General features: G+C 36.5%; 1 protein-coding gene across 1 annotated transcript in view; it reads left to right on the plus strand.

Moving 5' to 3' along the window:
• The window catches only part of LOC108906875, a 31,700-nt gene extending 19,999 nt beyond the window's left edge, over positions 1-11,701 (plus strand). Inside the window, exons 5-6 of the mRNA XM_018710306.1 lie at positions 7,891-8,087; positions 11,527-11,701. Coding sequence (XP_018565822.1) covers positions 7,891-8,087; positions 11,527-11,701 — 372 coding nt within the window. The remainder of the gene's footprint in view (positions 1-7,890; positions 8,088-11,526) is intronic.
• Positions 11,702-12,625: the final 924 nt, after the last annotated feature.

A 12,625-nucleotide genomic window follows, 5' to 3' on the forward strand; every position in this document is an offset into this window, starting at 1 on the left:
GCTCATTTTTTTCCTTAAGAGTTGTATTTTCTTGGTAAAAAACGATTAATGAAAAAATAACGATTTTATTCATTTCAAGTGTTATCACACTTTTTACCATGAAACTACTCTTACGGAAAAAAATGAGTCCTAATTCGTTTCTCTACGACTATTGGTCGAGAAGAAGAGCCGATTTTCGAAAGACCTTTTTTTCGAAATATCGATATAACTCGAAAAATTTTTTAATTAAAAAAAGGTACTTTTTTGCTTTCCGATGACTACATTACAGCAAGTAACAAGTTTCAAAACCTTAATTTTCAAATTTTCAAGAGATACAGCAAAAACGAAAAAGGTCGATTTTTGACGGTTTTTTCATTATATCTCGAAAAGTAATATAGCAATCGATATATTGAAAAATACGAATCGATAGATTTTTTTTAATAGCTACAACTTTCTCATTTAACTTATCACGATTGGATTTCAGGTTTTTTTTTATTAGCAAAAAACCGTTTTTTTTTTACTTTTATGAATTATTTAGATTAACTTCGCGTGTTTATGCGCCACAGGAAAAATTTTTTTTTTTTCTACTTCATATTTTTTGTTTCCAGGTGGTATTTTTTATAAGCTCTTCTACCTATTGATTGGACTATAAGGCTCTTTAAACTGTGACATCCTGTATAGTTTGATACACAGTTGCAAAACCTTTGCATTCTTGAATGTTTTTTTTTTGTTACTTGCTGGGGCTGGCAAAAAACATTCCATTTTCTGGAATACAAAAGCAACACTTCGCAACCTATAACCATAAATATTTCAGTTTAAGAAAAAAACCTGTCATATTGACTAAGCCCCGAGAAAATCCTCACTTTCGCATATACGAGTGGAAAAAATTCATTTCCCGCTTTAAAATACCCCTCATAATAAAACAATAAAATTTATCGTCCACTCCCCGACCGACATCACCGGTTAATCGGGCCCGATTTAAGTTAATCTCCGAATAGTTCAGCGCTATTATTAAGCCGGACCGTCCTTTAAAGGCCGTATTTCACACATCGCATTTACGTTCAATTAAGGCCTCCGGCCGCGCTCCCAAATCCCCCGCGCAAAATGTACCCGACCCGAATACGAGATTTTGAATAAACACTCGCAATGCGCGATCGTATACCCCGGCCGCATTGAATTATGGACCGAACTGCCAACTGGATTAATTTATTTGAAGGTATCCCCATATTTCTGCGCAAGCATAACACAGGAAGAAGATACAGGGTGTCCCATTAAAAACAAGACCTGGAGCTGTAGGTAGAAGACGTCAAAATAAAAAATCGAGTAATATGCCACTCACTCATTATCAAAATACAGGGCGTGTTAATTAACTGGCATCTACGCAGTAATGGCCTTGAGTTCGACAATTACATTGGCGTACCTAATGGATGGTGCAGAATTATGAATGCATTATATTAGTTCCTCCTTTGTATTTATTGGAAATACATCTAGTAAGCGATAGACTTGTTTGGTAGTCATTAATTGGTATTAGCAACTCATAAATAAATCATTATCAGTACCATTATTACATTATAAGTAAAATGGATCGGCAGAGGAGGACTTCATACCCGAGATTGATCTCCCTGATTGTTTAACCTAGGATCATATAAAACAGCAGGAATACTCTTCTTCAATAAAAACAAAAGAGGAATATAATGCATTCAAAATTCTGCAACATCTATTATACCAATATACACTGCTCAAAATAATTAGGGGAACACTTATTTAAATCTCAATAACTTTTTTATTTGTAATACTATATAAATATAATAATGCATATCTTAAAGACTAACATTTTGTTCGAATAAATTTATGAAAATAAGACAAATTTACATAATCACTCTTGAGACAACAGCGCCAATTCAAAAAAACGACAAGAAATAAAGTGAAGAGTGTGTGATCCTGTCTGTATAACATAAAGGTCCTGGTGAGATTTGGTTCACTAATATCGTGTATGTCTTCCATTAGCACGAATTACTGTGAGGAGTACTGGTCTCTAATATCGAAGTTGCCATGCCACATGCTGATGTGCAAAATGTAAACGAGACCTTATGTGATACGAAGTTAAAATAGGTTTTCGCACGGGTCTTCTTGGTCTCAAGTTTGCTTGTCTCAGTCTATTCCTAACTGTCTGATCGGAAATTTCCAACCCATGAGTCGTTCTGAGCCTACTTTGAAGGTCTTTTGCTGTGGATGTACGAGAACGCAAGGAGGATAGGACTAAAAACCTGTCCTGAATTTTTGTTTTCCTCTTAGACCTTGTCCAATGCGTCTTTTATATCCTCCGGTTTCTAAGTAACGATTCCACACGCGATGGATGACAGAAGGGCTTACGTTAAAATCTCTTGCAACCTGTCGAATACTGGTGCCATACTGTGTACAAGCAACAACACGAACGACTTAAACTTCACGTAGATGCCTCATTTTTTACAATTTATGCTTAACTGTCAACATTGTTTACTATTCCAAGGCACAGCATATTTCTAAATTGAAATTTTGATTGTATGTTTCACTTTATTTCTTGTAGTTTTTTTGAATTTGTACTATTGTCTCAAGAATGATTATGTAAATTTGTTTTATTTTCGTAAATTTATTCGAACAAAATGTTAGTCTTTAAGATATCCATTAATAGATTTATATAGTATTACAAATAAAAAAGTTATTGAGATTTAAATAAGTGTTCCTCTAATTATTTTGAGCAGTGTATTTGTCAATCTTAAGGTCATTATTGCGTAATTGCCAGTTATGTGTCGAATAGAAGGACTTCCAATTTACGCATCTACTTTACTTTTTGCTTACTACTATACAGGTATTCTGTAGTCACAGTTTGTTTTGAAATACCTGTTTTCAAATAAATAACGGCAAAACACAGTATGCACTGCAAGCTGCTACGGTGAACGCCTCGCCGTCAATAGCTTTCTACCCTGAGTGTCGAATGCGGTTAATTCCAAGAAAGTGAAGCAGGGGTCTCCTTAGAATTCCATCTCAACAAATATCATACGGATTGTAGATGTAATAATAAACACTTTTCAGTTCAATTAAAATTTTATATAATCACTTTTATGTGCACTAAAAGGGTTTCATGCTATTTACTCAGAACCCTTTTATTTTATGGCAAATTTGCAAGAACAGCTTTTCTAGAGAAATTCAATTAAAAAAATGTGTACTGACCGCCCATCTACCACACCACTGGTAGTTGAAGTGAATCGTTTGTAGGTCATTTTTAAAGGACATTATGACGCCACAAAACCAAATTTGGTTTCGTTAGCACTCACGGTTTTTTAGATATCACGAAAAAAGTCAAAATAAATTCAACATCCAGCATCTTGGTTAAGAAGATTTACGATCTATATTCACAGGAACTTTTTTCTTCAAAATGTCCTCTATTAACTGTTAAAGTTGGTACGTTTAAAAAGGGAACACCCTGTATACATGTACTGCCCGATAGCGTTTTGATATTGTTTTCCTTAGAAACGTATCTCTGTTTTGAAGTCATCATGAAGAATTTTAAGTTGTAACATTTTTTCTCTATTTAGCGTTTCTTTATTTATATTTTCAACTGTTTTCGAGATATTAACAGTTGAAAATCACTTTCCTGAAATTTTCGGCTATGCTACACGAAAAACTGTTTTTTTTCCGTCAAAGTTGTCGTATGTAAAGACATTTAGCAGAAGGAATCTTTATGTGACAACTAGCTGACCTGACAGAAGTTGTCCTGTCCAGATTTCAGTAAATTTGTTTGTAATCGTTTTGTGAATTTGTGAAAAGCTATTGTAAATGTGTAAACAAAGTAAAAATGAGAAAAAAACGTATTTCAGAGTGATGAGGAGGAGTACATTCAGATTTATGCCAGTAGGAAATTTTACATGCTGGGATGGGTTTTTCCAGATTGTTCTCCAGATCTTCCAGATTGTATATTCAATTGAGTTATTTCCATCCTAGGAGCATAACGAACAAAACAAAAAAAAATCAACCATACCAAATATGTCGTTCCTATCGTCAGTTATGATCGAGAGTACACACAAAAGTTATGATTTTTGCGTTTTTTCCAAGTTTTCTGACTTTCGTTTATAATTGTCCTGAATTTTTTTCCGAATTACGCATATTCATCCTTTGAAACGCGAGTTATGGTCTTGAGTTCATACAAAAATCCCATAGAAAAAAGCACTTTTAGTTTTTGCCGAATATTCCAATTTTCCGGGCAACTTTTCCAGTTTTTCTTTCCCTAAAAACCTTATTCGGACTATTACAAACATTTAAAAAAATAGCCAAATCGCTCCAGCCGTTCTCAAGTGATTAGCTTACCAATAAACAGTATTTAATTTTTATTTATACAGGGTGATTCAGAACTTATCCAAAAAAATTGGAGACAATATCGTAAAAAAAAATTTTGTAAAATCCTTAGTTTCCGTGAAAAAAAATTATTGAAGTTATAGTACATTCAACGACTACATAGCTGGACAACTGTAGTCTCTAGCGTCATTCGCAATGCGCGTGGAGAGCCACGTGGCCTCAGCGACTCCGAATACTGAAATAGGATTTTGCAATCGTCGTTGCAATAGTATTTACCTGTTATCTGTTCAATAGTTTTTTTTTAGTAGTTAGTGTCAAAAATGGTTTGCGTGTATAGCAACTCGGAGTTCATGATGGATATCGTTTTAATTTATGGTGAAGCATTTGTGATATGGTGAAGCAAGACAACATTTGTGTTAGTTCGTAGAAACTGAGTAAGACGGACCCAAATGTGTTTACACGTTGGTGGACAAAATTTTGAACAATTGTTGTAACATCGGGTATGTCAAATGATTTTATTATTTAAAAACACAAATTAATTATATTAATTAATAAAAACAAAAGCAGTTCAATTTGCCGATATAAAATAGGTGCGATAAAATTCTATTTACATATTTCTTTCCTTGCGAAAGTTTTTGTCCGTTTTTATCACACCGCCATGCCGGTCGCATTGTGCGAGGTCAGGTTTTACAGTGGACCAGTTTCCAGTGCCGTACAGAAGTGTATTATTAAATCATTTTCGAACTGCCCTTTTTGATTTTTTCTTTACAAAATTGTATTTGTAAGGGTCCCCTGTACATCCAGATTTTTTTTTGGATAAGTTCTGAATCACCCTGTATACAGTATGTATGTATACTGTACACGGTTAGAGCGGAAAAGAGGGAAAATATTGTTATTTTTCATTTTACGAGAAAAAGGCACTCTTGATTAAAATTTTTCTTGTCTTTAAAATACGATTGTCATGGAGAACTTTCATCTTGCATGTACAGGGTGATCAGAAAATCGGTAAATATAAAAATCGTTAAAAAATAAACAGCCTTATTTTATTAATACAGAAATACGTTATTAAGGAAAGTTGCTTAGAATTAAAATTTATATAATAATTTCAATTTGTGTATGAATCGGCCTACTTTGATAGAAACGGTCAGTAAAACATTTTTATTGTTCATTTTATGAGAAAAAGGCATTCTTAATGGCTTTTTCTCGTAAAATGAAATATAAAAATATTTTTCCTCTTTTCCACTCTAACCGCAAACATACTGTAGATTTATTTCTTCCAAATTGCGACTGCCGACTTTTTAAAAAAATAAATAGTTACAACTACAGTACCAAAACCACAACATTTGTAATAAATCGTCTTATCTGGCCACACCGCTGTAAAAACGGCACCGGAATTTTGACAAGCCCGTTCCGAGTTAATTTGCCGATCTCGCATCCATCCCTTCCATCTAATTTCATCCGTCCAATTTTGACATAGTTCCGGGCTTCTTATTCCGGCCCGCTCGCGCCGTGATCGATCTATCCCACTCCTGATCCGATCCGTTGATTACAATCTCCGGTCCGCCGAGCAAGTTGTTAGCCCGCTTTTTCGCGCCCAATCAATGGCCGGTAATTAAAATTTATGGCTCATAACCTATTTGCCTGCAGGTTTTTCATTGTTCCTAATAATTATGTAAAATCCCGGTTATTGTTGCGCTGCAATAGTAACGGGATAAAGCTTTTATCTCCTTTTGTGTTCGAGGAGATGGAAAAGGTGTTGAGATTTAAATGTGTGAAGGAGAAAATAATTGCGGGCGTAATGGTTATATATTGCGGCTTAAATGCTTGCATTCAGAAATGTAAATCTAGAATATTATTCTCGGGTTCTTGTAAAATTACTTTTCTGCGGTTAGCAGAGCTATGGAAGCGAAGATAGTGGGTGGGGGGGGGCTGTGTCTGTAGCGATAGAGGTAGCTAAAATTAGTAATAAACCATTCAATTTCGGTATATTTTGAAGGCTGCAGTAAATTAGGAATTTGGTATGTAAATGTATCAACTTTAAGCAGCTTGTATAAGCTGCGTGGCAACAGTAACACGGTATTTTTCCCTCATGAAATCGAGCAAACAAACGCTTTGCTTAAACTACGACAGTTACATTTGACAGGATTCATTAGTCGTAAGGTCCTCAAGTTCTCAACAAAAGGCTTTTGAGGAGCTTACCCCGTCAAAGAAAACTTTACGGACACTTGCTCCGTTTACATGATAGCGTCGAACAAAACGCAAATACACATTTTCCACGCCTCTGAGCGTTCTGTAATATTGCAATTAGTCCAATCAACAGCTAGAAAAGCTTACAAAAAATACCACCTGGAAACAAAAAATATGGTGATATAGGAAAAAAAATTCTAAGAACGATAGTGTATTTTTCCTGTGGCGCATAAACGGCGAAGTTAACCTAAAAAATTCATAAAAGTCAAAAGAACGGTTTTCCACTACTAAAAAAAAACTTGACCCCAATGGAAAAAAAAAACCTATCCGTATTTTTAACCATATCGATTGCTATATTACTTTTCGAAATATATCGAAAAAACCGTCAAAAATCGACTTTTTTGTTTTTGCTGTATCTCTTGCAAATTAAGGTTTTGAAACTTGTTACTTACGAACGACTTAAAGACATGTAAAAATAGAATCTTCGAAACGTCAAAAACTGATGGACAACTGTCTGTTTTTAACGTAAGTTTTGGCGTAACTTAATACATTTTCTGATCTAAATAGTGACCGGAAACAGACATTTTCTAGATCGACGAAAAAAAACTGAATTTTTAAAATAGGTACATACACATTTGGGAGTTACGGTATTCATTATAATTATTAGTAAGTATTTTTATTTATCTTTTATTATGTACATTTTATGAAGTAGCAATCCTGATTATCTCAAATTATAAATTAATTTTAGTAACAATCAGTAACATGTTTCTATATATATTGCAATATAATTAATCCTGGAAATACATTAATTTTTAAAAAATATCCAATTTTTTTTTATTGTTCGGCGCTTCGTCCGCATTGAGATCAAACAACTATGGTGACTTTAAAATAACACATCGTCAAGTCACGCAAAAGCAATATGTTTTTAAGAAATTGTTTTCCATTGAAGTTACTCCGTTAATTTCACACAGTTGGTTAAAAAGGTAAAAACGGGCAAGCTGATAAACGCGCTGACACAAACAATTTCGTGAGCTGCCCAGTAACGGCGTAGACAAGAGTTTAAGTGCAGTTTAAAAAACGATTTAGAACTGCACTGTTTATTTGATTAAAAAAGATGAATTTGAGATTATTTGCGAAAGCAGTACCCTTCAAAAAAGAACTGTAATCACAAAACATAAATGTTAATTACAGAAATCACAGAACAGTGTTGCATTTGGCACAATTTTCGAATCTCGCTACTGCTTATCACCGTACGATTCATCCGCAGGGTTCTACTGGCATTACTATTTACTTGTTCACTAATTTTTTCACCTTGGCCGATTCATCCGCGACTATCATCCAAACCGACCAGTGTGAAACCGCCTTAATACTGTCGACTCTTTTCAGGAGGAGGAGGAAGAGGGTGTGGAGGTGGAGCAGGGCGGCGGCAGCGACAAGCAGTCGAAGGGCTCCTCCGACGGCGATGCCACCACCGGCAGCTACTCCAGCCTGGAGGACGACGAGGCGGAGACGGTGGACCAGCTAGCGGCCCTAGCGGCGCGGTATCAGGTCGATAACGTCGACCTTGGCAACGGGAATAAGATATGTAAGTTTGCATGTGTTCGGTTAAGACGCAGTAGAATATAGGGTGTACCAGAATTAATAGCGCGCCTTAGCTGTCATAAAAACACGTGCCATAAACTCAACCAAGCAAATCGACAAACTCACTCACGCACGTACAAACGATAATGAAATGCACGGCCACGTCAGCAAAAACCTGGATTGTTTACTGGCACATCAGGCGGACAGGGCAGGCATTAGGGTGCCGCTAGATACCTATCGAATAAATTGATCCATGCGAAACTTCAGATCAGAGGCAGATGCGTACATTTTATTGTTCTATGACGTGGGTAATGGGAAATGTGAAGTAGTTGATGCTTCGCACTATTAATAAAAATAGCATCTATTAAAAGCTTCAACTATTTTAAATATGCGCCTGTGAACTCGGGAAATGTTGAACTGTCATTTTCATTTTTGAAATGGGTCTCGCCGGAGACGATTAACCGCGGAATACTTTGGACAACTGTTAATTACTTTCTACAATCGCTTTCCTTATGAGCAAGAAATTATTATTTTGTTAACTTTTATGGTACTTATTATTACGTACTATACCTATATATTTTATGGTAACTTCCATGTGAAGCGTTTAGTGTAGAAAATAGACTATTCCCCTTCTTATTTCATACTACATATGCAAATACTTACGTATTGTTATGATATCTAAGCCAATAACGATACCAAAGTACATAATATGGGGGTGGTGGTGGTGCGCAAAATTAAAATCTTGACCTGGAGCTCATAACCTCAACTGCTATATTGCTCCCGAGATATTAGTGGATACTTAACGGAACCCTGTTCCATGGTCCACGTTCATATGAAAGTTTTTACCTAAAATCACTTGTTCCTTCACCTGGCAGTTTCCCTGGACTACTCCATATAAGTAATTATTGTGGACCGACCCAGAATTAAATCGCGAAATCTCATTTCCCAAGCCTCTACTCCCAGAGCCCCCAGCAGAGCCCTTAACACCTCCCCGGACAGGACGGCATGCCACTTAAAATTTGCACGGGAACCGGGCTAGAGCGCTCCTCACTTTAGACGATTCTCCAGATTTGCCGCGCGTATTATAATGCAATAACCGGGATCCCTAGCCTTGTATGCTATAAATCTCCCAAGGAGCCGTGCTCCAAGGTGAAGGTGAAGGTCCCCGACATCTCGTAAGTGGAATCACACGCTCAATTTCCTCTAATACTACGCTGCCCGAATACATATCGGGGATGGAGTCACGTGTTGTGCCGTTATTGAAAACAAAGCGGATCAGGAGGACGGCGAAATTGATAAATGACGGACGCCTTTGTGCAGCGTCGAGCGTGGGAATCCCAGACGGCCCCGAAAATAGAAACTATTGTACTTATGCTTTGTTTAGTGAAAGGCAGTAATGCCGGAATAAATCAAGCTATTTCACGCGCAATTTCGATGCAAATAGGAGTGCTTCCAAAAGTGAAATTCTATACAAAATGTCACATAAACGTAAAATACTGATAAAACATAATAAACAACACAATTACTTATTTTGTTCATCGTGCTTCATCGAATTTAATCAAAATAACATTAAAGCGGGAACTGGAGGGATGATGTCGTCTCCACTGGAAGCTTCGCCATGGGCGTAGGTAGGATTTTTGCTTAGGGTGAGCCTTGAGGGCCACTAGTCCGCAATGCTCTGTGCGAGGCTCTGGTCTACGGTCTGGTAACTTACACATGTTTTCATGTAAAAAAACTAGTAGCTTTATAAAGGTAATCTCCATATTCTCAATTTATATGCTAAAAACGTATCGGAGGATGTACCCTTGTACCGTCACGTTTCCCGGCGTCCTAATCTTTCCATGATCCTATCTCTGTGATGATAAAGCCATTACCGTTATCAGGAATTATGTACGCACTAGGCAGTAGGCAGTAACCGTGCAACTGGAAGAAACATTTCAAGGATGGAACCTCCCGCCTATATAGTTTGGCAATATTTTTTATACAGCGTCACTTTTTAGATGTTACATATTATGAGCGCAAATACTTCACGGTTTCAATTGCTTCACATCCACCTTTATTTCACGACCGCTGGTTCATTCTTCTCGCTTATATCGGACGTAAAGTAATTGAGTTCGTGAAGTATTTGCGGACGTAAAAGAATATAACATCTAGGAAGTCAAACGTAAATACTTCACGCTTTCATTTACTTCACATCCGCTTTTACTTCACGACCGCTTATTGATTTTGTAGGATATTATAGCGGATGTGAAGTAATTTTATTGAGTCCGTGGACTATTTGTAGATGTAAATAAGTAACATTTTCCATGCGGAAACGTAAAACTGCATTTTTCTCAGTTACTTCACATCCACTTTTACTTCACTGATTCACTCTGGCTGATATTGTTGTGGACGATTGGTAATGGAATTGGTGAAGAATTTCTGGACGTAAAATAATATCTAGAGAAAAATGTTTCGTTTGTGTTGTTATTTTAGGGATGCAAATACTTCACGGTCTCGATTACTTCACAACCGCCCTTATTTCACGGCCGCTGATTTTTCTTCCCGATTATATCGGACGGATCTAAAAAGTCAAACGTAAATACTTCACGCTTACATTTATTTCACATTCGCTTTTACTTCACGATCGCTTATTGATTTTTAGCGGATGTGAAGTAATTGAGTCCGAGAACTATTTGTAGATGAAATAAGTCAAAACATAGATGTTACATATTATAAGTGCAAATACTTCACAGTCTCGACTGCTTCACATCCACCTTTATTTCACGACCGCTGGTTCAATCTTCCCGCTTATACCGGACGTGAAGTAATTGATTCCGTGAAGTATTTGCGGACGTAAAAGAATATGACATCTAGAAAGTCAAACGTAAATACTTCACGCTTTCATTTACTTCACATCCGCTTTTACTTCACGACCGCTTATTGATTTTGTAGGATATTATAGAGGATGTGAAGTAATTTTATTGAGTCCGTGAACTATTTGTAGATGTGAATAAGTAAAACTTTCCATACGGAAACGTAAAACTGCATTTTTTCTCTGTTACTTGACATCCACTTTTACTCCACTGATTCTCTCTGTCTAATATTGTAGCGGATGTTAGGTAATGGAATTGGTGAAGGATTTGTGGACGTAAAATAATATCCAAATGAAATGTTTGGTTTGTATTGTTATGCAAATACTTCACCGATACAATTATTTTACGTCCACTGTTGCTTCACTTACACTGTAGTAGCTCGCGTTTTAAAGGTCACATGTTTTGAGTGCACCACGTGACATCTTAAAGTGACATTTCACGTCCGGCAAAGAAGTTCGTAACACTCCATGGTGAAATAGACCGAGGTATCGAAGACAATTTTGTATAGTTCATACAGTATTGCTGTGGGATAATTTAACACGTTTTTCTTTCCAGACGGTGCCCATCTGGCGACGGCCGCCTACCAGAACAGGCTGGTGTCCAATGCCAACACGGCGGTGACGAACTTCGGCAACAACTCGCTGATGAACGCGAACCAGCCGCCGTTCGGCACCAGCTCCGACTCCGAGTCGCCCACGGAGCCCGTCAGCCAGCAGACGGTGACGGTGGCCATGCTCAGGGCCAGGGTGGTGCCAAACAAGATGTAGAGGTAGTAAAAGCTTAACTCTTAGGTTTCCGAACGTTGAACGTCCTTCAGACTGGGACGTGCGGGTGAAGGGGTTTGGGCGATCTTAAGAGGTTTTGTGGTTCCGTTTTGTCATAATGGTGAAGACACGTAGCTCGGTCAGTCGTAATTAACCATTCTATCTTCAAACTTCAATTAAATTCATTAAATGATTAAATAAATTTAATGTAACTACCCCAAGCCGAATATAGAGGGTGTGAATAAATAAGTGCGGACAAATTTAAGGGGATTCCCTGTGGAAAAATAAGGTGGGTTTTCATATAAAAAAATCTTATTTGAACATCTCCTGTGAAGGTACAACCAATTAAAGAGGGTACCAAAAATTTTTTTTTCTGAAGTACCAAAAAAGTGACGGAAATAAAATTCAGTAAACATTTTCTGCTATCGAGAAGGCACTTATTAAACAATTTGTTGATTTCCCCTACTTACCTTTTTTCTTAATATTACCTTTCTATTTAAAAATTAATTTGGGATAGCCTGATTCATTCTAAATAAAAAAGGTCTCTTGTAATTTTCTCGTAAAATTAACGATTTTTGAGCAAAAAAATTATTTATAATCAATTACACGGCATGGCATAGGGTAGAAATTTTATCGAACTGTAATTTATCTAGTAGGCGTCTGTCACGTTGACTTTTGTAATGACAACTTAATTGTTAATGCAATTTAATTTTATTTAATATGTGAAAAACCAAACTAAGTTTATTAAATATGTAGAAAAACACACTTGGTTTGTTTTTTTCACATATTTAATAAAATTAAATTGCATCAATTATAACAATTATGTTGTCCCTACAAAATGTCAACGTAACAGCTGCCTACTAGATAAATTACAGTTCAATAAAATTTCTACCCTATGCCAATCATGCTATGTAATTGATTTTAAAT

The sequence above is a fragment of the Anoplophora glabripennis genome, unplaced genomic scaffold (genome assembly GCF_000390285.2).
Source record: "Anoplophora glabripennis isolate ALB-LARVAE unplaced genomic scaffold, Agla_2.0 scaffold144, whole genome shotgun sequence".
Classification (NCBI taxonomy): domain Eukaryota; kingdom Metazoa; phylum Arthropoda; class Insecta; order Coleoptera; family Cerambycidae; genus Anoplophora; species Anoplophora glabripennis.